Raw genomic sequence first — 26,441 nt, 5'->3', positions numbered from 1 at the left:
GTTTACACTACAGAAGAAATGCGGTCGAACAACCTCAGAAGGTGCTTAGAGAAAACTAATCGGAACCATTCTCACTTCATTTTAAATCAAACTTATTCATTACAAATGAACAATAAAACAACTTCAGTAAAATAATGAACTCAAACAGGAGCAGAAGATTCTTTGCAAACTTTTATTGAGACAAAAACAATAAATTACAAGAAATGTGGATAAATAAATATTTGACTATTTCTGTTTTACCTTCCTTTTCATGGACAGAAGATCAACAGTAGTAACAAAACGGGGCAGGGGGGAAATGTATGGCAACAAACTAAACGCTGCTCAGTCTCGACTGAGTCCTGAGCTGAATCTTCGTCAGCTTCAGAAAAGTCAGAATCTCAGATTCTGCTGCTGTGCAGCTTTCACGAGGAGTCGTTTATTTTATCTCAAACTTTTCCGTCCAGAGGAGTGCACTATGAAGCAGACACATTTCAACACAACTCCAGTCTGCTACAGCTGTGATTAACTTTACTTATTTCTATTAATAGTATTACTGTTTATTTCCTTTGCCACTTCATCATATGAATTCTTATTTTATGAGGGTCAGGACTGCTGTCCTGCAGCGTGAATGTCTTGGGTTTTCTCCAGGTGTGCACGTTAGGTTAACAGGTGCCTGTAGATGTGACTGTGAGTGTAATTAGAATGGCGATGTGTATTTTTTATATGATGGTGAAGAACAATCACGTTTTCTATTTCTGTTATTCTTATTGGCATAATTTTAATATACTTACCAAGGGTCAATAGGTACTGTATTAACAATACTAAATACTAAAAAATATACTAATACTAAAAAAACAAAAACTCCTTACAATGATTTAGGAGCGATCTGGTGACAGTCCATTTCCAGCTTGATGGTGGACCACACCACAGGACAGAAGTGATAACTTCTTGCTGGTTTCCAGATCAGATTTACGTTTTGGATTTGCAGCTAGGAAAACTGCAGACCAATTAAGATCTGCAGAGACAAGCAGGAGCAATGAAACGTATTGTTGGCATCGTTGATTTGAGCGCCTTGAAGCGACTGTTGTGATTTGCCGCTATGTAAATAAAATTGAATTGAATTTGATTGAAGTCACTGTAAACACACAGCTGTTTTTGAGCAGGTTTTCCTGTACTGCCTTATGTGTTGTTAGTTTGTCACTGGGCTGCTTTTTGCTGTTGATTTTAAACCAAAACTCTGAACAACAACAACAAAACAACTTCAGGCTTGCTACCTCGCTAACTCATTAACCTCGCTTCGTAGTTCACTCCTCTGGAGACGTGAACTGACAACATTTCCCGCGCTCTCTCTGTTTTCAGCAGCTGTAGGGACTTGCTGTACTCAAGCAGACCAAACACTGATTGTGCGAAAAGGCTCAGAGGTCATTCAAATGCTTGTCAACAGTCCTTACAGCAGGTTTCAAGATGAGCGGGAGAGCTAACCGGAGGGCACCGCAGCATCGTTACAGTACTGCAGCAGCAGGACTCTAAAAAGGTGACGTTTCAGCAAACAAAAGAGCGGTCTCTGTCTGAATAACATTAGCTGCAGATGGGAAATAAAGTGTCGGCAGGAGGTCAGACCTGTAAAGAAGGGAGCGCTGGTTCTGAAGGTGTGTCTGTTGAAAAGGGGACAAAAGACAAGCCGCTTTAAGAGGTGAATCCTCCGCCAGGTTCAGGTCTGCAGCGGGAATGTCAGGTCCACCTGAAACAGGCCTGCGGTTGTTTTATCCTCAGCAGCTCTACAGCCCCTTCAGGGAGGAGACTTTCTTCTTCCGAGCAGCTAACATCTCATAGAACGGGTCTTTGCTGATGGCAGCCCTGCAGAGAGAAGGACAGCAGTTCCACTTTTTCTTCATCGTCATCATTAGTTTGACCCTCTGCAGGGAGAGAAAACAAAACTGAAACTCACTTGATGCTTTTGATCCATTCGTCCTTCTCCTCCACAGTTGGGGCGGAGATTCTGTAGAAAGTGTGGTTTCCCTCGACGACGCGGCCGTCTGCCTCCGTCTTGCAGGCCTTGATCACCTGATCTTTGTGGTTGGGGATGAACAGCTCGAAGCAGTTCTGAGAGAGATCATGGTTGAGGCAGGAAGGCGAGTAAACAAGTTACATGTGTGATCGGTTGTTTTCGCTCTGTACTGAACGTGTTCAACGCTGTAATAAAAACTTTATATAAACTTTATATAAACTGTTGATCCATCAGCAGGTTGAGGGTGGACGGTCACGTGTTCATTGTTCATTTGCTGGAGTTATCGTTGGGTACGTTGTGGTTTTTTTTAAATGCTTTTTCAGGCTTGCACCTGTGTAGTATATGTACTTTTTTTTAAAACCCTATTTTTGGATAAAGTCATCAAATATTTGAAGCCAATGGAAAAAGTGGCTAAATCTCTGGCTCCTCCAGGTACGACTTTAGGCTTCCTCCAAAATTAAAAACTTGACGACCACAAGAGCGACCCCACAGCTTGTGAGCAGATGCACGTATGTTACCATTTTGAAACTCCTACGTGACATCGTTCTTGATTTACTGCGTTCACAAGATTTTTATAGAACTTGGCCTCTGACCTTGAGGTCGAGGTCACTCAGATTGAAGCTCGTCCTAACTTTTTATTAGATGCACGGTATGAATTTCAAAATCCCATGTTGCCTCGTTCTCAAGTTGTCACATTCACAAACTTGGTTGTCCATGCTGAAGATTATAACCTTTAGTTTTTAATTATGCGTCCATAAAAATCCTGGGAGTAACTAAGGAAAACATGCAAAATAAGGACTAGTATCACAAGAAAATCAAAGTCATCATTACTTTGGAGACATGGTTACACGGTTTATTTTTGCTTTGCTTTTTGAAATCCTTTGTAAGCTGCTTTCAGCAGCTCCCTTATTAACAGAGGGTCGCCACAGCGGTTAGCTCTGCATGTTTGATTTGGCAGATTTATGTGGGATGCTGTTCCTGACGCAAACCCAAAGAGATTTGTGTCCCCTCCTGTTTTTGCCATCTTTTTCTGATCTCTGAGACTTTGATCTCTTCAATCACAGGACAAAAACAAAGAGAGCAGCGGTTTACCGGCTTCTTTGAGTCCTCGACTTCTCTGATGCTTAGATTTTCCAGTGGAATAATCCCTCTGGGTTCTTTGTCCTTTTAAACAGCAGAAAGAAAAAAAAATAGTTCAGGCTGTCCACAGTTACATCCAGTAATCATTTATTTTCACAGTGAAACAAGAAGTACTCACAGTGGTGTATTCAAAGTAGTAGAGACAGTTATCAGTGAGAATAAACCAGCGCCGCTTCCAGGTCTTCACTCTTCCACCTGAGGATGGATTAAAGGTGAGTTATGACATCGGTAAACTGAATGCTGATGTTGACGGCGACACTCTGAAGCACACTGATGACACAATTCAGCAGGTTAAGTAAAGCCTACTGACTGCAACAGCTGAGGTTAAAACGTGAGTCAGTGGGCAGTTCAAGGAGTCCAGCAGTTAGAGGCAGATGTGAAGCGCTAATACCTTCACATCAGGACATGATAGCGAAAAGCAGCAGGTGAACCGGATGTAAAAACTAATTATCACAGTAAAACTGTGATGGGTAGGTGAATGCACACAGCCAGTGGCAGGACAGAAATGACGGGGTGGTGGGCAGGGGCAGCTCAGAAAGCAAAGCGGTGCATTAAAGCTGGCGAGTGTGAGGATACATACCTCCTGAAGTCAAAACCATGAAACACAAACAGACAAGAAGAGCGTCAACAGGAGAGTAAAACATTTCACTCAACTTTGATTAATGTTTCAATAAAAAGATCTCTCATCGTCTCGTTAAAGCCGCTGTTACATATCTGGTCCACTAGAGGGACGACCTGTTTGTAGAAACTGAACATACCGAGTTTGAGCAACCACCCTTCTCTGTCGGGGTTGAAGAAGGTGTGTGTGAGGTCATTCCCATCATCCTCTGGGATCTTAAAAGGTTCGTTCTTGATGCTGTCGTACAGGTTCTGCATAGATGGTGACATCATTTAGATCATGCGGGTAGCTACGATTTATCCTTACCTTTATCTTAACTTCTACTTATTTACAACACAAACATTTATCAGCAAATTTCAACTCTGGGGTTATGATTTATCAAAATAAACTTAAGTAAAAACAACAAATACACTCAGAGAATACAACAGAATAATGTGTTGGCTACTTCAGCTATGAAATAAATAGAAATGGTGTTTACACGGGTGAAACTGTTGCATAATAACTTATTTAAAAAAACTCAAACACAGGAACATTTTCAAAGTGTATCATTTATACATTTTAGACATGTTCACTTGAGCCTTTGCCAGGAATTTCAAAAAGCTGAAACCACAAGCTGAACCCCCACTTTACTCCTTTAAAAAAGCAGTTTCTTGGTAAATAATTTTTAGTCATTGAGACACCCATTTATGATTAACAGCCTGAGATGTTTTAAAAATAATTGGAATTGAGCTTTTCTGCATTATTTGTTGGAATGTGTTGTAATGAGGGACTTTTACGTGCTGTCTGGACCCTTCAGTTTGAATACACTGACATTTTTGAGAAACCTTCTTCTCGTCTCTACCACAGAACAGAAAAATGAAGCATCTCTAGCTCATTCTTCGTTTGTGGTTTCTGCTCAGACTTTTGGCTCCATTTGTGGTTGAACGTAAGGTGCTAATGTTACACTAATCAGGAATGTAACTTCAATATGACGCTTGGCTTGCAAAACCACAAGGTCACAAACAACAGCTGCAAGTACCTATTATCATATCATGTGTCACGGTTATAATCATAACAACCACAGCTACAGTCATCGGACAGCCGGTGCTTTCCAAGTTGTTTAAATGTCCACCAGAAACTCCACAGCGCATTCATATTTCCACACACATGGACCATCAGATGTGCTGTTCTGTCTGAATTCACAGGGCCTGAACACATAGTGAGTATATCACACAGGGTGCTGTGGACTTCCTGAACTTCACTCACCCTGAGCAGGTCCTCCGGTAGGTCTCCTCCATCATTGATTCCTCTGTTCATTGCTGTGAATTTCTGAACAGAGGGTTTGTCCTTCACGTTGGGGTTGTGTAGACTGGTGTTCAACATGATCACGGCGAACGACAACACGTAACAGGTATCTGCAAACAGACACAGTGTGTGTTTGTATGTTTTCCGAGTCAGGCTGTTAGAAAGACCACAGTGAGTTTAAACGATTAACTGAAAACCACTGAGGTGCTGCTATACCTTTGTGTAGAGTGTTAGTTAAAAGAAATTACATTCCCAGACAACTACAGTCATAGTTGGTTGTATGTATTTGTTCACTATCAGGTCCATCCAGTGCAGACATAGAACACAGTGTGCTAATTATCAAATAACACCTTACGTACAAACCGCATGCTATACTTTTCCAAAAACCTGTGTGCTCTGTCCAGTAAGCAGCACAACCTTCACCTATTTGCACATTCCTCATATTACCCATGTCAGGAAGCAGAAGGGAAGATCCTCGTGTCTGCAAGTCAAAATATCTTTGAACAAGATGGTGAACTACAAATTTCCCCCAGTGTATCAGTATGAGACTTTGTGTGTGATGTGTAAAAACTGTGTGGTGAGTAGGTGAATGTGGCTGAGTGCTCACTAAGAGTAAGAAAGCAAGAACTCTAGAAGTTCCTGAGCTAAAGAGAAGCGAAGATAAGTTAACAACAAACAAAAAACAAACAAACAGGTAAATCTTTATATTAAAGTTAGTTTAATATGCAGGTCCTGGCCTAAAACGATGACATTAAAATTATTGTAACTTTTGCTTTGCTTCGTATTTTAGTTATGTTTCTGTGAGTATTAGATAATACATTTAGATCAACTCGGTCGTTTAAAATGTGCTGAATAAATAAAGGTGACTTGATTTAAACGAAAAACGGAAATGCACATTAAACTAAATATAAATCATTACTGGTGTGTTTTCCTGCTCAGTGGAAAATTGTAGAGCCCTACATACAGTGTGTGAATGGAATAAATGCTGTAAAGATGGAAGAAAAATGGTTTTATTATTGAACAACTTCTTTATTTTCACTCTGTAATATGTAAAAACTGTGACCATAAACCGTTTTTTCCTCACGTACCGATGCTCTGAAACACTCCGGGGTTGCAGTGACAGTATCGCCGAGCAAACGCCTCCATCATGCGGTCGATTTTCTGGGCCTCGCCGGGCAGCCTAAAGCTCCACAGAAACTGCCTGAGAGCCTGAACCAGGTTCAAGTCTGTGAACTCGTGAAGCTCCAGGAAGGCGTGCAGGACCTTGATGTTGAATTCATCTCTGCACGACACACAAAATCCCACACACAAACACACACCCACGTGTGCACGCACACAGGAGTAAACAGAAGAGAAACTGTGTCAGCTCTGTTCAACTCAAGAGAATCAAATTAAAGGATGCTCTTGTTGAACTGCTTATGCACCAAAATCTATATCCAGTATACAGCACAATTTCTCCTGTAACACACAGAAGATGTGGTAGTAATAATAATAATAATAATAATAATAATAATAATAATCTGTTTGTTTTTTTAAACTGGCCTTTTATTACTTATAAGGAATAAACTTTTTAAAGAGGAGTGAAGAATAAAATGTGAGATGGTCTGAACTCCTGCTATTGTCCATGTAGGCTCAAGACTGTCCTTTTTTGATAGCACATGTCAAAACTGTCTACTGGAAAGGACATCATTAATACTGCTTACCTCTCGCCCAGATAGTCCCCGATGGCGGTTTTGTTAAGCCCCTCCCCCTTATACAGAAACTGGGCAATGTCTTCACTGGTGTTTTTCAGCAGCGAACAGTCGATCAAGAAGCGAATGCCCTGAGGAAGAAAATCAAAACACACACCCCAGAACGAACATCACACACTGAATGAAAACAAGCAGTTCAGAGAAGTTTGTAGTTCATTTTAGTAATTTTGTATGGGGGAGTTTTGGTTGTTTTTTTTCTTCTTTCTACCCATTCAAGACCAATAATCCATAAAATATCTCCTTTTAGAAAAACACCTGTTACAGTATCACCTGGTTGTTCAGGGGTAGCGTCAAACTGTGGGTGCGAACAACCAAGAGTAAAAAAAGTACACAGAGTACATGGCTTTAATAAAAACAAACAAACAAACAACCAAAACAGAGTCAGGGTGTCAAATTTAAAGACCAATCACACTAATGGTGTTTCAGGAAAAGGCTGGAGTTACATTTTAATACATGATGCAAATGCAAAAAACAAGGTTTGTGTATTTTATATCCTTGTCAGCTGAAAGAGGACACTTTTCCTAAACTAAACTAAAACAGACTGATAATCAGTAGCTGAACTCACATGAAAGAAGAAAGCACTGCTGCATAAATGTATTTACCTTCGCAGGATCCATGTTGAACTTTTTTCGGCCCATGGCCATCTGTCTATTCCTTTGCATGTTTTTCCTAAAATAACATTTTAAAAAACATAAACCATTAGTGTGTAAATCATATTTATTCATCACCAGTGAATTTAAATTTTCAATGCCAGCCCAGCTCTCTGTTACAACAGCCTGGCTTTTATCACCTAGAATGGAAAATATTGGATGGATTTTTTTTTTTGTTTTCTTAGTCAAAGGAAATGTCTGTTAGACCTGCCTGCGTAGCACCGATGTTCTAAAAACAACCTCAGTAACAGTCATGCTGCCCATGTTGTGCAGAAAGTTATTTCAGCATATATGCAAGTTCACTTCCCGCCTGGGGGCGTCTGTATTCAGTAACGGTCGTAGGCTAGACTCCCCATGCTAGGGACCTATGGGATCTTCGATATCGAATATCTTCGATATTGATGCCGAAACATCTAGTAGTTCAGAGTTCCAACATTCGGAAGAAGGGACTGCTCTCATAGCTAGAGACTGACGAGGTACAACATACATGCTACAGCAAGGGGGAGCCAGGACGACAGGTCAGGGGGGAGATATCATCATCTCCATATGAGATTGGCCCCAAGTGTGATAGAAATTGAGTGTGACAGGAACTGACCTGAAAGACAGGATCATGGTGAAGCTTAAAACCCAGATCCTCCATGAGAGTACATGAAGTACTCTCAGATACAAGATCAAGGGAGGTGCCTAAGCCTTGCTCTTGGAAACTGCCAAGCAAAAACTCACAGCCTTGTGGTCTGCGTCTGGCAGTAGAAAAGAACAAAATGAACATTGCAGACATCGAGGACAGCTACAAGTACCTGGGGATCCCAGGCAAATGGGAACTACTAAGAGGCTGCTAGGAAAGCTGCAACTACTTGCAGAAGGTCCTGAGGAGTCAGCTCAACGGTAAGATCAGGTGATGCCCTGCCCATGACCCTGCGGCACTAATCATGGCAGTACAGGAACAAGCTCTGAGCACAAGATCCATAAAGGCTGGGGTCTATCACACCAGGCAAGACCCCAGGTACAGGCTGTGTAAAGACGCCCCTGAGACAATGCAGCACATAACAGCAGGGTGGAAGATGCTAGCAGGCAGGGCATACATGGAACACCATAACCAAGTAGCTGGCATAGAGCCTGTGGGACTTCCAGATACAGACAGACAAAATGGTGGTGGCTAACCAACTAGGCATAGTGGTGGTAGACAAACAGAAGAAGACGGCCATAGTGATAGATGTAGCGATACTGAATGACAGCAACATCAGGAAGAAGGAACACGAGAAGCTGGAGAAGTATCCAGGGCTCAAAGAAGAGCTGGTAAAGATGTATAGGGTGAAGGTAACAGTGGTCCCAGTAGTACTCGGAGCACTAGGTGCAGTGGCTCCCAAGCTAGGCGAGTGGCTCCGGCAGATCCCAGGAACAATATCCAAGATCTCTGTCCAGAAGAGTGCAGTCCTAGGAACAGCTAAGATACTGCGCAGGAGCCTCAAGCTCCCAGACCTCTGGTAGAGGACCTGACAAGCTTGAAGGATAAAGGATGAGAGGGGAATTATATGATAAATATAGAAAAGAAAGACATTTTCCAAACATAACTGCCAGTGTTGTCATGTTTCTTTGTGAAATAAAGCCAAACTTCAGGATGTTCTTCCACCATGATTTCTTTATCTTCTAAGTTTCTAGTGGTCCAGACAAATCCTCTTTATGTTATTGTTATGCAATATGCAGCTCTCAATAAACATGTCAAACTATTTTGACAACAGTTGACTGAAACCAGTTTGTGATTCATATCCTTAGTGAATATCTGCCTTGAATGTCAAAATAAGCAGTCTGAAGACTTTTCATGTCCCACTGGCAACCTTAATTGGGCTTATATTCTGCTAATTATCTGATGGATTAATCAATAATCCCATAAGGCAGTGCTCTAATGGTTGGACAGATTTTTTTGGTCTTTTCTCTGACTAGAAATCCTCCAAAACAAAGGCTGAGGAGAGTGCTGCTGCCTACGCACAAGCACAGAAATGGTAGTTGAGAGATAGTTTACCTCTCTTCAGTCAGGCCCAGGTTTTCAATCTCGCTGGTCACCTCTGCTATCTCATCCTTCAGCCTCTGAGTGCAGACAGAAAGAGAAGGGAAAGAAGTGATGAAACAGAAGGGGGAAGGAGAAGGGATCATTATTTTGATTGTTTTTTTTTTGAGTACAGAAGCTGAAGGGAAACAGCAGCAGACATCTACATGTGCCATTTGTGTGATATCTAACCCTTCAGAGGAGCCCTCTGGAGATGCTTTGATCTTGCTGTCACAATGAATTACACATGGTGGTCTGTTCCACCTACATCTCACTGACCAACATCCATACAAGCACTTCCCACTAAAGAGATGACCCACTAAAACCCCTAAAAATGCAGATATGACTCACACACTCGCAGACAGACTCATCATTTTTCTCTGCTGGGTTACATGCAACAGCCACCCTTTAAAAGAAACCTCTCTGGGATCTGTAACACCTGTTCCGGGGTCAGAGCCTACAACCCCTCCTGTCCCCTCTTTCCCCCTTCATACCACTCCCCTCCCCGCTGCTGACCCAAATTTACCAGACTATACCCCCACACCCAATGTCAACATTGGTGGGGAGACAGGAATACGCAGGATCAAAGACTTTTGATTGCCAATGGTCCTGAGAAGAGAAAGAAATAAAGACACAATAATAACAACAAAAGGCTAAGATAATTACAGAAAATGGACAGAAGCAGATGAATCGGTTCTTAGACATATGAGGTTGTGAAAACAAGGCTACATCACCATCAGCTAAGGTAAATAAGAACTGTGTCCTCTGTCTCCACTACTGGAATATTTCATGGCTCATTACCCATCAGGCCCTGAGGGAAAGACAGGGCGGGGCTTAGTGAAGAGAGACGCTAAACGAGTCGACCTTGATAATAAACTCCATCCATCAGTTTACACAGTGCTGTTGCCTGGAGGCTGTGTGTTTGAGTGTTTCTTTGTGTGTGTTGTGGATGCCCACCACACTGACAGCTCTCTGCTATAGATCAGGCTCAAAATATTTTTTTGGCTTACCTTATTAAATCTCAGTTTAAAAGAAAATGGGCCTAATGTCACTTTTGTTTGAGTCATCTCTTGCTGCTGATATCATTCAGCAACTACCAGCAGATACATTTCTCATTCTTCTGTGTGCTTGAGCAGGCCTCATCAAAAACCTTAAAGTATCAAATTCTTCCAGCGGATCACTTCCCTCTCAAAAGTAGAATGGGAGGGCTGAGCCCTCAGCAACCAGGTCCCAGATTGGGTTAAGAACAGAGACACACTTGCTTGGGTTCATTTTCAGATTTGGCTTTTTGATAAAGACATGAGATATGCAAAGTGGTTAGGGTTGGTTCAGCTGACCCTGAACCATCTTTTGGTTAGGCTGCTGGAGGCACAGGCTCTAGGGGGACATCCCATGATGTACTGGGAATTTCTTGACTTCTTTTCACATCCCACGTGTTTATATATTTCAGAACTGTGTATACAGTTTGCATTAATGTCCTTGTCTCTCATCCCTCAAAGTCTTCGTTAAAAAATATGTTGCTAATTTTTATAAATGAGTAAACAGACAATAAAGCAGGGCATGGTTTCTCAGTCCAATCAAAACTCTATATGTCTGGTTTGAAAAGATGGTGATCGTCAAAATGCTCAGACTTCCAAATGGAACTACACAAAGCAATAAAGTACATTACATTGCACTGGCTATGTCCATCTTTTATATACAGTCCATTAGGGTTATGGTGATGGATTCTGATGTCGGTGGTCGACGATAGTGACAACTTGCCAATAAAGCTGATCTTTATGTCATTTTCCCAACAAGGCACGATAATCTAAATAATCTTACAAGAGACACAAACTGAAACCAACAAGTTACTCCTGAGTCAAATTCATTGGAGATTAATTTGTTTCAGTTCTAAATGAGTTGCAATGACACTTGCATGTCCAACTTTATGCAAACAAGCATATAAAACTAAAACACTGTTTTAACAAACAATCTGACATATGGAAATGGACGGTGAGTCCTTGTTGTGTGTTGTGTAATTTTCTGATTGACTTTTATCCTTCAAGTAGGTTGAATTTACATTAAAGTCACAAGGCCAGCTTTATCCTCTATCTCACGTAACAAATTTCTCCACATCAAGAACTGACACAGGCAGTCCTGCTAATTTATTTAAGCTTGTAGAGGGAACTAAAGCAGGGGGTTAATGTGTCTCTCCAGGCTGAGAGAGCCAGAGGACACATGCATATTAGAGGTACATCCCCCTCAGACAAAGACGATCATCTGTCTTCAGTGTATACAGTAACGCTCTGGTGGTCATAGCCGTATACACCCTACCCTCCAAACACACACACACCTCCCCAGACACAGTGGTCTAGACTTGGAGGTGAAAAATCTTCTCAAGGACACACAGAGAGAAAAGAATTAAAGACAAAGACAAAACAACACAAAGCAGGGTTTGTAGCTCCTGTGTGTCTCTGCTCTGGGGAAAAAAAAAGTTTTGAAAAATAAAATGTTCCAGACAACCACAGGGTGCAGAGCAAGGACAAAAACAAAATCCTGTTTCATTGCTGCTCAGTTAAGAAAGCATTTTATCCAGGCAGTAATTAAGACAGAAAACAGAGACAGGATAAAAGAGTAAACATCCACTAGTACTTTCACAGAAGAATGGGAATGTGATTCCCCTATAATTATGAAATGACGTACAGGGACTAGTGGGGCAGGAACTCAAACACTTTACCAAACTAAGTTTCATCATGATTTTTAAAAGACTGTTAATTAATTCAGTGATAGCTGCCAGAGCAATGAATAGAGAGCTAAAAGAAATACTCTTAATGCAGTGTAACATCACTGATAACTGGTTCACATTACTATTAAAACTTAACAACCAGTTTTCCAAAATACTGTGTTGGGAAAAACACATATATATCCATAATTAAGGAAATTATCATTACATTAAATCTAGATTTCCCAACAGGTAAATGTGGGACACAGCTTTTATTCTAGTAAACCAGCTCCCAGTTTGGGTTCAGGGGACAAAGCCTCTCTACCTTTCTGATAAAGCTAATATAAGGGCTGGATAAATGATACCTACTTTATGCTGCTACAGACCCCATGTTAATGTGGACCTGGATTATTTACAACTCAGTATTTTTATTCTTTGGATTCTAGTGCGGTAACTTGACAGGGTTTACAGTTCAAAATAATCCTCATTCATTTTATAAATAAATGGTACAGGTCCTTGGTTCATCCTCTGTCCAAAACAAGCAGTTTTAGCTCTTCTCCATTTAAACCATTTTTCTGCCGATTGGCTGTCACTTGCAAACAGATGGTTTGAACAACACACTTAAGATCACTAACATCATATAGAATCAAGAGCAAACTCTCCTTGTAGACCAGGTCTACAAGGAGAAACTGTGCCAAACAAAAACAAATGTTTGACTTTAGACCATGACATTTAAAGTGGTGCAAAATAGATTTGCTTTTTAGCAGACCTCAAGGATCAGATTTTTAAGGGATGCTGAAATGCTGAAAGAAATAAGAGAACTTAATTTCAAACCAACCCTATGTACTTCAAGGGTCAGTAATTCAGTCGGTTTTCATTATGTGAAGGTAGAATTTTGCACAACTTTTTTAAGTTATTAGAGAAAGAAAGCAGCTGATTCGGAGGAGGTCAGGCAGGGACTTTTATCAGGTTTGACTGAATTTTAAAGTCACACCAGCACCACCTGCCCTACTCATCATGAGAGTTAAGAGTTTCTCGACTCTGATTAAATACAAAGCAAGCTGAAAGATAACTATCTAGCTATCAGAACACAAGGAGATGACTTTAAAGGTCAGTCAAATTTAAATCTGGTTTAAGTGTTTTTCAGGGGCGGAGGGGGTTCCATGGACCAATTCCTGAAACCTTTTGATCACATCTTTTTGGCACCAGAATTGGCCCAACCAGTGGAGGTAAACAGGTGCCAACAAAGGATCTGGTTCTGCTGGAAGATTACTCTTCCAACTTTAATAATAATGATTGAAATATTATAGATGGATGCTTAGTAAATGAAATTATATTGGGACAAAGAGTGGTTGAGTTTCTGATGCACATACAAGTGACTTTATTTACATCCATCTGGTCAAGTGGACATACCTATGTGCATCCAGTTCCACAATAAATTAGATTAGATAATTATAAAACAAGACATATTTCAGACTTTCATGCTTTAAACCCCAGATGAGCTCAGCTTGGAAAGGACATCAACTGGCTCGGACAAAGAATGTGAGTGTACTCTTACCTGTATGTCCTGCAGCAGCTCTTGTTTTCTGCGCCGGATGCTCTCCAGCTCCTGACGCTCCTCTGGACTCAGGTCATCAGGCACTGAGGACAGAAGTATACGCAACACTAAATAAGAGACCAAATACTCTCCCTCAGATAGAGAAGAAATACAAATGTGAAAATCCCCTCTGGAATCAAACTGAAATTAAACAAAAACTACAAGAAAACCATACACACAAATGAAGAACAGATCTGAAATTCCCACTGCTCAGGGTCACTATGGCAACACAATCTTTGATCCGTCATATACCCACCACACCACCCCACCACCACCCAAAATTCAGTCCTGAACTAGAGGAAGAAAGAAAACCTCTCTGTCTTATATAAACACACAAACACACACAATCATTTTCATATCTTAGTGACGACATCTCAGTGACATAATGCTTTCCCTAGCTGCTGACCCTAACCATCAAAAATGAATGCCTAACTCTAACCCAAAACTTAACCATAACCTAACTTTAACTTTGACACTAAAACCACATTTTGAGCCTCAAAAATGCCTTCAGACTCATGGGACAGGCAATTTGTCCCCATAAGTATAGTAGCATGCCAATCTTCTGTCCTCACATGTATACACACACGCACTCACTCACGCACACACACACTCTTGGTGAGGTTATATTACTGCAGTGGTTGAGAAACTTTTTCTGGCATGTCCCTTTCAGAGGTCAAAAAAGCCCAAGCACCATAGTTGTTACCAGCAAAAGGGAATAAAAAGTGAAATTAAGATCAACATGATAACATCGGTAGTAACTTTGTCCCAAACCATATTCTTCCTCTGGTCATCCACACAAGTAAAAACAAAAAAATAAAAAAACAATAATACTATTTGCTATTTACTACAAGATAATAAGAGACTATAGTGTGAATGATTTATTCACATGAGCTCAGTACTTAAATCTCAGCATGTATTTAAATTACAAAAACTGCACCAACACTCACAGCTCCTGGATAATTAATCTTAATAACTGATGATTCTTGCTTTTAAGGAAGGCTTTGGTGAACTTTAGAGAAAACTCTGCACTGACAGGTATAACAGCAAATTAAAACAGAAAAAAACCCCTAAAACAAAACAAAAACCAAGTGTGTATTAATAATGTAATTATGAAAGCACAACTATACACAACTAGAGGAAAGAATTTTAATGTTGGTCTGGTTTGATTAATTCTGTGATCACACCTTTCCCAAGGAGCCTTTATGACACTGTGATGAGTCTGTATGATGTATGTGTACTTCCTAAATTTTATAATCTGACACATACAATCCATATCATAATAATAAAAACTGAAACTAATAGAAGACAAAATAAAGTAAAACAATAGATCTATCAGATCAGATTTCATGTACTATCATGAACTTTATAACATGAGCTGAAGGTTTGTTTGTTTTTGGTCTATAAAGAAAAGAAAAAAAAACAGTCAGACCTCACATACAAACCTCAAAGAAAACATCTGATGACTAACAGTTGGCACATTAGACTTGATATATTAGTGTACCTATCAAAGTTGAATGGTGTTCCTCCTTATGAGAAACACCCCAACCGTACATGAACGAATGTGTACGCTGATAGAAGGGAGGTTCATGTACCCACAGACACCCAATATATCTGCAGAACAACGATAACACAGGAACAGACAAGAGCTGCTGATACACGTACTTGTGGTTTTTCTTAAGAAAGCTTGAGTGGAAAGAAAAGGAAAGAAAAAAAAAGTGTAAAAACAACACATCGGGTTGGCTCAGGACAGGATTTTGTAGGTTCGCTATGATTATAATGTTATCTTTTTTTGACAGAAATCTCAATTTCCTGTTAATTTTGAGCATTGTTTAAACAAAAACTTCCATTTTGATTGAACAAACGAATCCCCAGATAAGAAACCTGGTTGAAAATATATGAACATTTTCATGATTTTCCTCTGGGACTCAGGCTCAGGGACCACAGCACCATTGTGCTGATGTGGAATATTTCTTGTTTCACACATACATATTTGCACACAGCTCACCTCTACATTGTCAACAGTGAATCTTCCTCTTGTCTGTGCTTCACAATAAAACTACTGTATGAAATGCTCTAACCTAAGAAAAAGTGGAAGAAAGGTCACAATTGACGTTGAAAAACAAGCAGCCAGAGAGGACAAATCACGCTGTGCTGCTGCTGTCTGTCGGCCTCATTAGAGAAGTCCTGCTGAGAGATTCAAGTCAACTGTTCACTTCACTTTGCCATTGTGACCATGTTACTGAGTGTCAACCTCTGCAGAAACATTTATCAAATGTTTAACACATAAGGTACTCTAGGCTCGTGTTAGTATGTTGTACAATATAACTAAAATACAAATTGTTAATCAGGGAGTTTTTACAACTTCTTGGAGTCTAAACGTTTTCACAGCCTTTTGGGATGCCCACCACTTTAAAGACTGGCGTGTGAAGGTTAGCTTTGAAAACCAAACTTGCTTTTTTTCTTATTTTCTGATTGGTGGTAAGGTTGGCTTGAACAGGAAAGGAAGCTAGCTCCCTGCAAAGGTGTACAAGAAACTGATCAAAGAACAAAAAATAGAAACAGACAGTGGCTGCACTTAACAGCTTCCCTTGTTTTTAATTGCTTGGGCTCCCCTAACTCTGAGGGCTTCTCTATTACAACTTCTGTCCTTTAAACGACAGGACCGAAACAGGCAACAAAATCCAGAAGTAGCCCAGAGACTACTTGTTCCACATATTTTTCACACTGCCCCCTGGTGACAGCACACAGGTACAACATGTAGCTGTTTTATATACGGTAGGCTGTGCGTAGGACATCATGACATAACATCAGACACATAGTTTTGACTGTATTTGTGAGGGGCAGCCAATCTGCAAAGAGTGGGGGGGGGGGGGGGGGGTTACGTGGCTTTGTGATGGCTGTACTGGAGTAATGTTTACTTTGGGTTTCTTCGCTTCTTTTACAGTATCGTTCAACTTCACAGTGGCACACATAGTTTACTGGTCTCAAACCTGCTAGTCAGTAGCACACTGTATTATTTTTTTAGCGGTTGATAAACAGCTTGTAGGTGCACTGCCTCTTTCAGGTGGTAGATGCACATTACTAACAGACACTGGTAAATTAAGAGAAAATATTTTTTTCGCTTAACATCTTAATGAGTAAAGCTTAACAACTTTATACAAGATGTAATCTAGCTGAGGACAAATCTTACAGATCATTTCTATATTATCAGTTAATACCAGACTGGACTATGAAATGTAAGTAAATTCTCACCAAAAGTTCTCATAGAAAACAAAAGTATGACAATCTAAGCAAACTTGTAATTACAGTACGTTTTTGTCAAACCATTTAAAAGACTTGGGACCTCCAGACATCTGTGATTCTGTCAAAATCCAAAAATGGCACCGAAGGATTTAATATAATTTGTATTTGTCAGACTTATAAACAGTGATGAACTGGCTAGTCACGCACACCCCTGACCCACAAAAGGAGGTTTAAGTAGGCTGCAGCAGCTCTTATTATAAACCTGAGGGCATAAACAACAAACTATGTGAGTATCGAGTCAGTGAAACTGGCATTCACACTGACTTCCCCTCTATGCTAAGAGAGGAAATAAAACAAACGATTTATGACAGCTTGTGAAAGAAAATATCGTCCTTTTCTCAAACTGACACACACACGCACACACAGACACACGCACACACAGACACACGCACACACAGACACACACACACACACACACACACACACTGGCATAAATACCAAGACACCTCATCTCACTCTGCAAACCAGCTGCTCTGCATAGTCTCAAGGGCACTGAGTGTGTATTAGTGTCTCTGCTAGGACCAGCTGCTTGGCACATCCAACCATCAAACCTAGGCCTAAAGTTTGCTCTATAACCTGCTTCCACCGTCTGCACCACATCACATCCTCCTGAAGCAGAGAGACAAAAAAACCGCATCAGTCAAGCTACAGTTAGCATCTGTTCTGGTTTCCGTTCTCAAAAAGTTTCACAAGAGGACATGCACTCATTCAGGATAACTGAACACCTACACATTTGCGTCATAATTCTAATACTCATACCCAAGAAAGCTTCTGTCTGCCGAGAGACGCCACCGGCAGCAAGAATGGTCCCAGTACAACCAGCTCAGGCCAGTTTATAGCTCTGAAGTCCACACAGCTTTAGGTTTATCATCACTTCCAGTAAAAGAAAAAGCGTGTTTCTTTCAAATAAACCAGCTTTGACCAAACTGTCCAATCCCTAACCCAAATCCTGTGGTCCTCCAGTCTAACCTCTGTAGTCCTTATAACCTCATTCCAGCAAAGGAGGGAGGGCAGCAAATGAGGATAAGGACAAATGTGTGTTTAAGAGGGGGGGAAACCCTTGAACTCTCATCTCTCTCCCCCTCCTCTTCCTTCTGTCCATCTTGACTCCTCCCTTGCTCATTTACTCCATCAATGAACGGACTCCCCCACGTGGAGACTGGGGACCAGGAGGAAATTTTTAAAAAAGGATGGGGGGTACAGCTTCACATGAGCAAGGACATTGTTTGCCTTCCAGCCCAATGAAGCAGTTTTAGCCAGTAAAAAACAAACAAGCAAGCATTTCAAACTCTCTTTCAAAGACTGTATTAAGCTTATTTGCTGTTTATTTAGTGTCTTTGACCTCCAGAAAGCAGTTTTCCTTTCATCCACAGCCACTGAATCAGCTGACTGAGCTGCAACATTCTTGCTTTAACTTGCACAAAAGCGATGAATGAGTGATTCCCATAAAGAGGCAAATTAAAATCCCTAAAATATTCCTTAAAAAAAGGAAAAGGTTGCTGGATGGTGGGGCTCATGACAGCTTGACAAGCAGGAAGACTAGACAAAATATAATCACAACTAACCACGGCTCCACTGCTTAAAGAAAATAAGAGAAAATGTCAAAAGGTACCACTGCAAAAGGAACCTGGACAGTATAATCTGTTGGGAGATGTTAGCTAATGTTACAAAGGCACCTTCGAAACAAAGACCTCTCCTGAAATAAACCCCAGATAGAAAGACTTCTTGTTTCACTCTGTCAAAAAAAACTGTGGGAGGCAAAGAGGATGACAGAATCTATAAATATACTGTGTTTTAATGGTTAACACGGAAATGTATAGATCTTTGTTAAGTGATGCAACTCAGGCTCCATGCAGTTAATACCACGTGTAGCCATGAACCGAAGGCCTGTTCAGAGCTGGAAATAACCCTTGTGCGTCTCCAAAACAAAGCCATACCAAAATATATGGTAAAGCAATGAGAAGGCTGACTCACTTCTCCTGGGGATGGAAAATGCAGCCAATATCAAAAACAACAGTTTATTCTTCTTTCTCTGCTCATCACATGTGTTTGCCACCAGAAAGTACCATGACCCAGGACCTAAGGCAAAGCAGTTTGGTTACGACAAGAAAAATATCTGTACTTTGAGCTCTCAGCGTCTCGTAATGCTCACAAGGCAGTAATTGTCTGTTTCAGTGTTCACAAGCCCATAATTGTCCATTTCAAGGATAACTGGCTCAACAGTAAGGATATAATCCTCCCTGGTTGCATTTGTACAGCCTTAAGACTAAGTCCAATAAGCAATGAGGCTAAAACCGATAAAATGAGAAAAGAACATGAGGGGGAACACGATGTGCCCCGGAGAAGAAATACTTAAATTACAGAGAAATAAAGTGCGGGCATTATAAAATGTCAGCTGCAGTGCACAGAAAGTGGAAGAAACACACTACTAAAATGATGCTCCAAAGTAAGGTGAAATAAAGCTTTTAATGCAGTTCATATTACAGGAAGTTCATTTTGATAGCTTTCCCTTGCTCTTATGAACATTAAGCCATCTATTTTTCAGAATAAGGTGGGGCACCATCCTGTATGAGATTCTGTATGTATCCTGTCTGTCATTTTCACAGGAAACAGCAGCGGTGCTGCGAAGACGCTGATTTATAATCCAAATTCATAACTATACGTGTGCGTGTGTTTACAGCCTCCTGTGTTGTTGACAACTCTTTGCAGTTTTGAGTGCAGTTCATTCACTTCCGAACCAATAAATGGTTGCATTGATTGTATTTATAGACTCATCTGGTGCTGCACAATAAGTATAGCCCCCCAGGAGGTCTGGCACCGACCCAGATTAATAATAATAGATCTCTTGTGCCAGTTAATAAAGACTGCCAAAGAGCATTAATAAGTCAGACACATGAGGACTTGTTGCTTTCGCTCTGAGTACAGGATATTAAATGCCAAAACACATACTAAAAAAGTACCTGCTACTGGAGCGAGCTCGCCTCGCTTACCTATCCATAACTATGCACAAAGTTATGCTAGTGCGCTAGCTATCCGTGTTAGCCTCTAGGTTAACGCTGTTTAACTAAACCGCGTCAGGTAACTTACCAACTTCGTCTTCCATTTCCAGAACCATGTTCCACTGTTGGTCAGCGCTGTCCCCAGGAAACCACGCTAAAGGTGACACTTTTTAAGTAACTTTAAAGCCCAAATGAGTGGCTATAGTGTGTCTAGTTTTTCAGTCAGTTACCGTTAGACTGGCAGTTGATGACAACTGACTACGAAGAGACAGCCGGTGTCTGGCAGGATGATGGGGGGCGTGGCTTAAGCGGCAACAGCCAATCAAAGACCTATCTATGTGTCTATCTGTCTGTCTGTCTTCAGAAATTAAAAATAAAAATAGGTATGGGTTATTGTATTCATATCCTTTATACTTCATATCCTTTACTTTCTGGTGCTCACTTACGCAGAAGGGGTCGCCAAGGGAGTTTTTACACCGGATGTCTTTTCTTACGCAAACTCAAAGGATCTGTGTCTCCTCCCGGGATCACTTCGTGGAGCTGCTGGTTATCAGGTAAATCTACACTGTGAAAATATAAATTCACAAGCAGACAATTTCTTTATTTTATTTAGGTATACAACTATAGAGGCCTCAACTATAGTATACAGTGTATAGAATAGGATATATGTTTGTGTATGTACTGCATAGTATATATGCATATGCATATACTATATGCATAGTATACACACACTTATGAACTTCATTAGGTACACCTTGCTAGTACTGGGAATGTTGGCCAGAGACTTTGGTCCATAGTGACATGATAGCATCAGATTTGTTGGTTCTATGTCCTTCATGTGACTCCAGTTCCATAACATCCTAAATGTGCTCTATTCGACTGAGATCTGGTGAATGTGGAGGTCATTTGAGTACAGTGACCACATTGTCACGTTCAAAAAACCTAACTAAGCTTTTTTGATGAGTTACGTTATCCCGTTGCAAGCAGCCATCAGAAGATTGGTCATTGTGGTCATAAAGGTACTCGGGTAGATTGTTGTGTTTCATTGATGGTGAGTTGGTACTAAGGGGCCCAAAGTGTGCAAAGAAAATATCTCTCACATCATTATATTTTGCTTAAGGGACATTCTGACCCTGCCATCCAAATGTCCGAGCAGAAATCATTACTCATCAGACCAGGCAACATTTTTGCAATCTTCTGCTGTCAAAATGTGGTGATTCTGTGTGAATTGTAGCCTCAATTTCCTGTTATTAGCTGACAGCAGTGGCAAATGGTGGTATCTTCTACTGACGTAGCCCATCTGCTTCAAGGTTTCCGGTGCTGTGTGTTCAGAGATGGTCTTGTCTATACCTTGGTTGTAACAACTTGTTAAGTAAGTTATACCGTTGCCCTCCTATCAGAGCAATGGTTTAAGGTTTCCCCCCCAAACCTCAGACCTCAGCAAGAAATTTGCCCATTTTTTCTCCAGAGAACTGTGGCTCACAGGATAATTTCTCTTTTTCTCTGCAAATCCTAGAGATTATTATGCTAGAAAATCCTAGCAGATGAGATCTTTCTGAATTATGCAGACCAGCATATCTGACTCCAACTATGTACAGAGAGATAGATAGATAATTTTGTGTAGTAAAGAACTGAAAATTACAGCAACATTATATGTTTGCAACTTCAGATTTGTATGTTTTTATGTCTATACTGATTAATGTGTGAGCTAAAATCACCTTTAATGGCTTTTGGGCTGGGGATTTTGACAAAGTGACATACTTGTCTCTACATTTAATGTTATAATAATAGTACCCACCCGCTGGAAAAGAGAAATATATTTAACAACGAGGGTGTGAAGCCAGAGGAAGCTGGGTTTGATATCAGAGATAGCCTGCCTGTGTGAAAAAGGAAGGGAGAGGAGAGGGTGTAGTGAAGGACGGAGGAAAGGAGGGAAAAGGATTGCAGCTGTGCGCCTGAATTGGTGCTTTATTCAGAGTTCGGACACGTCAAAACAGGATATGTTGGGGTGGGGTAAGGAAGAGCTGCTGCTGTTTAACAGCTTAAAGGGTCAGCTCGGAAAACATTAAAAAACAGTTTGCTTTAAGGGGGACTTTTTCTGGTTATGATACAAACAGCTCACAGTGAGGTCAGTCCGTTATCAAGAGTGAAAAAAGGACTTTTAGAGAAGCGGCTGCTAATTTTCACACTGAGATAGAGGGCTAGCATATTTAAAAGCTTGGATGCACTGAACTAAACTGTCTGCACAAGTTGAGGTAACTGAACCAGTAAGTCTTCAATCAGGGCTGACAAAGCAGGCCTTAAAAAAAGTCCACTTCTCATTTGAACTTCATAAATCATAAATATCAACAAGTTTGTGAAGTTTGTCAGCAAAATCACATCAATTTCTGTTAATATTATAGAATTGTGCTGTTACAATGTTTGTCTTTATCAGCCTCATTCCTCTTTTTCTGCACACCAAGTAACTTTAAACGAAGAACAGCTCTCTTAATTTAACAGCAAACTAGAAAACATGAAAACATTTCAAGAGGAGGGTGCTAAAATCGTAATGTCAAAGCAGGCTACAGTTTACCTGATCGACTAAAGGGTTTAGGAACAAAATAAAGAAAGAGAAGCTATAAGAAGCTGCTGGAAAGTCATAAAAGCTCAAGGTAAATGGATGTAACCTGTGTGCTGCTTTCATGGCGTTATAACGGCTTCTGAATGAGCACCCTGACACAACATGAAAGCACCTGCACAGAGGGAGAGCAGTGGGCAGCGATGGAGATTATGTCACTCTGTGCAGCACCCACTGGAGAGGAGGATCCTGGACAAGACCGTGATGGGTGTGCGTCATGTTCTCGAATCGAGCCCACCATCTCACACAAACACATACACACTGACTCATGTATGTACACAGAAATGTCACATACACACACACACACACACACACTACAGAGTGCTCTGTGTCTTGATAGCCTAACTGAAAATCACCAAGGCAACTGAACACTGATAGCACTTTGTGCCAGTCTTGCACTCCACGTCGCTCTGAGCAACATAAAACCAACAAAAAGCTGCGATAACAACAATAATGTTTCATTTTTAAGCACTTTTTTCAAACTCATGAACACCTTGTAATCCTTGAAATCTGCTCACAAATACCCGACAACACATTTTCTATCCAAACCAAGAAGACGGGGTTCCTAAAAAGCTCTCACCTGCAGCAGGTGGCCCCGGGCGGACTGTAGGGCAGAGAAATGCCTGGAAACTGGACGCACAAAGCTCACTTACAGTCCCCATCACACCAGTCAGGAGTTTCAGTGTTTCAGTATCCTCTTTGCAGCATCTTCTTTTTACTCGTCCTTAAGCCTGCGTCATGTTTTACTAAAAGCAACTCTGGACTCCTTGGAAAAAAAAAAAGGCGGTTTTTGCTCCTGACGGCTACCAGACTCTGACGAACTCTCTGAAAAATACTCTCCACTCGCTCTCCCCCTCTCTCTCTCCCTCTCTCACGCTCTCTCCTCGCTTTTGATCACACACTTGACCTCACTCGCGTATGAAAACCCATCCACCTTTACCACCACACACACACACAAAGGAATCTCGCACTTTAGGGTTTTGAAGAAGTACAAAAGGATACCTATACTGATTATGAAAACTGAAGCAGGCGGTGTCCCTAAAACAGTTGTTGAAGTATTCTTGGAGCTGATGACAAATGTACACACACATGCAAACAGCCTCATATCATCCTGCGTTACTCCCCCACACACACATCAGAGCCCAGTTTAGTTTAGTCAGAGCTGAGTGAACGTACACATATAAAGATAGAGCTGGAAGAAAGATTGCAATAGTGTATGAAGTCCTATGTGTTAAGCAGTTGGGGGGGGGGGGGGGGGGGTATGTGAGCATCCGAAAAGTATTTGAGTCTCATTTAGATAACCTTGACTAACCCATTTGGAGGTCTCGTGACATAGTTCTCATTGACTTATGGTGGAAAAAATGATCACAAAGTCATTTGTGCAGAATAATGCTTATTACTATGTACTAATCATTTTTGCCCTTGGGCCCCTTATCAGATTCATTCAGCCATAGCTTTAGTGTATGAGTTTTTTTTAGCAGCAAATTATTCAGCTCTAAGAGTGGTGTCTGAAGCTGGTAACTGTCAAATGACAGTCAAATGAGTAAGCTTTTGGTTATGGGATATTGTGGAGTGTTTATTACACCATTAATCCTCTGGATTAAGGGTCAGAGATGTTTTATTTGGTATCACATAATAGAGCCCTTTAGAAAAGAATGACTAATGGACAAAAAAGAATGTTTTGTTTTTGTCAATGAAGGTCTGAAGGATAAGTTTTAATAAGTATAGTATCAGTAGAAAGGTGGCGACACTGAAGTTCACAGAATTAACGTCAGCAGCGTTTAAATAGCAGTGTCGGCAGTAATAGAAGCACCAGGCTGAATCAAAACCACTTCCTAGCAGATTGAAAAAGCCAGACAAAACAACATTGTGCAAAGAGGTGTGAAAAATGTCAGCAGTTGTTGTAGCACTCCTTGCATGAGGTTCCTGTATAGACCAAATACTTAAAGCTAAATATAAACTGCATCTGCCATAGAGGCCCAGTGCCACCACTTAGACAAACAATGGCTGAGCTGGCGAGTCTTTTAATTCATAGCATCTCTCCTCTTTCTTTGATTTTCTCTCACACCATTTCCTAGACCTCTATTTCTCTCTTTCACCCCCTTCACTCATTAAATTTGTTCGATCCTGTTCTCTCCCGTTTGTCTCCCTGTAGAGCCGACCTTTTGTGTTGCACTTGACCTCATCCACTCTTGAACTTTTTGTGCCACTTATCGCTCCACGATGTGTCCCTCTTTTTCTCTCCCAGAGCTTCTGTCCTCTCTCTCTGTGCAGATGAACAACCAGAATTAGTTTCTCTGTTCGACTTTGTTAACCATACTTATAAATGCATGTATATGCATATACATACATACATACATACATACATACATATATACATATCTATCTATCTATCTATCTATCTATCTATCTATCTATCTATCTATCTATCTATCTATCTATCTATCTATCTATCTATCTATCTATCTATCTATCTATCTATCTCTATATATATATATATATATATACGCAACTAACTCTTAGAAACCAGGCACCAGAGGTGGCACTTAAAGCAGAAAAAGAGTGGGCGGTGTAATGTAAGCAGCTGCAGTGAACCTTTAGGTGATTTGCATATCAAATTAAAAAAATACAACACAGCATCAGGCTTTGTTGGTCAGTGAACCACAGTCTGCATATTAATCAGCATTTCAGATGATGAATCCTATTCTGTTAAAACTTCTTCTGTTTATCATTCAAACTATTTCAAATATAAAAACAATAAACAGAGTCTGATAGGTGGGTGATGCATCGGGGCTCACTGCACGTCTTTCCCCCGTTTTTTTGGTTTGCACACACGAGTTTATGCAAAAATATTAAAACAACATTGTTCACGTGACAGACATGACATTAAAGTTCATTAAAGCAAAATCAAAGAAGTAGTGAGAAGTAAAAGTTATATTTAAGTAAAAGTAACAATGGATACTATGTGCAAATTATCCACCATATCCTTCAGGCCATTAGGTCGGACTCTTACTGGCTTTTTTTATGTCTCAAATGGAGACATGCAAAGTTCACATTGCATCTTTCTGATGGCTTTGTTACTGTGAATGCATCTCTCATCTTCACCTTTTCAGGGCATCTCAAACACAACAACTTCGTCAGTGAGCCGGGGGAGTCGTACCCTTGATTGGGTGTCTGAGTCGAGTTTGGCCACAGCCTTCATCCTCAGCTCAGTAGATGCATCTATCACTGCAGGGGACTGGGCATCATCTGGTTGACTTAAACTGCTCTTTCCTACAAGGGTCGGCTTAGTATGTCTGTACTGGTCTCTACTGCTCCCATGGCGTTGTAGCCTCAGGATCTCCAGCTTTGATAGAAGAATAGAATAGAATAGAATAATTTGTCCCACAAGGGGAAATTTGGGTGTAACAGCAGCAGGAAAGACACATATACAAACAAACAGTACACAAGACACAGAACAGAAACATACACAATTTTTACATATTTACATATTTACATCAAGGAAAGTAACATAGTGATACAAGCACCATCCTTCTCACGGAAAGTAGGAAAGACTGGACTCGTTATCGTTGATCTATTTATTGAGTTTTTGGTTCCTGTTGTATTTTTTTGCTTTCTAGTTTCTTTCTGCCTTGTTTATGTTGTAGTGCTTTCTATGTTCCCTCCATTTCAACTATTATTAAAATCTGACTTCTGTTTTTTGTTTTTCCCCAACTTCTATCACTGTCGTCATGTTGCTTCTGAATGGA

At 40.6% G+C, this 26,441-nt stretch overlaps 1 protein-coding gene across 3 annotated transcripts; it reads right to left on the bottom strand.

Annotated features, from left to right (window-relative positions):
• Window positions 1–1,612: 1,612 nt before the first annotated feature.
• Window positions 1,613–23,418, bottom strand: cyth1b (cytohesin 1b). Of its 3 annotated transcripts, none has more exons than XM_080305408.1 (12): window positions 23,273–23,418; window positions 13,735–13,817; window positions 9,452–9,516; window positions 7,384–7,450; window positions 6,734–6,852; window positions 6,119–6,312; window positions 4,992–5,140; window positions 3,886–3,997; window positions 3,246–3,322; window positions 3,080–3,151; window positions 1,928–2,082; window positions 1,613–1,836 (listed from the first exon to the last, which is right to left on the bottom strand). In XM_080305408.1, the coding sequence occupies exons 1-12, from the start codon at window positions 23,352–23,354 to the stop codon at window positions 1,758–1,760; spliced, it is 1,254 nt and encodes a 417-aa protein (XP_080161534.1). In that variant the 5' UTR covers window positions 23,355–23,418; the 3' UTR covers window positions 1,613–1,757. The 3 variants fall into 3 exon arrangements, with proteins under 3 accessions (XP_080161534.1, XP_026034116.2, XP_026034118.1); XM_026178331.2 differs by lacking the exon at window positions 23,273–23,418 and adding an exon at window positions 20,164–20,356; XM_026178333.2 differs by lacking the exon at window positions 23,273–23,418 and adding an exon at window positions 17,836–17,859 and having other exon boundaries at window positions 3,246–3,324; window positions 3,885–3,997.
• Between the last annotated feature and the right edge of the window lie 3,023 nt (window positions 23,419–26,441).

The sequence above is a fragment of the Astatotilapia calliptera genome, chromosome 8 (assembly GCF_964374335.1).
Source record: "Astatotilapia calliptera chromosome 8, fAstCal68.1, whole genome shotgun sequence".
Lineage (NCBI taxonomy): Eukaryota > Metazoa > Chordata > Actinopteri > Cichliformes > Cichlidae > Astatotilapia > Astatotilapia calliptera.
Note: the sequence above shows the minus strand (reverse complement) of the source record. Positions and strands in the feature narration are given on the sequence as shown.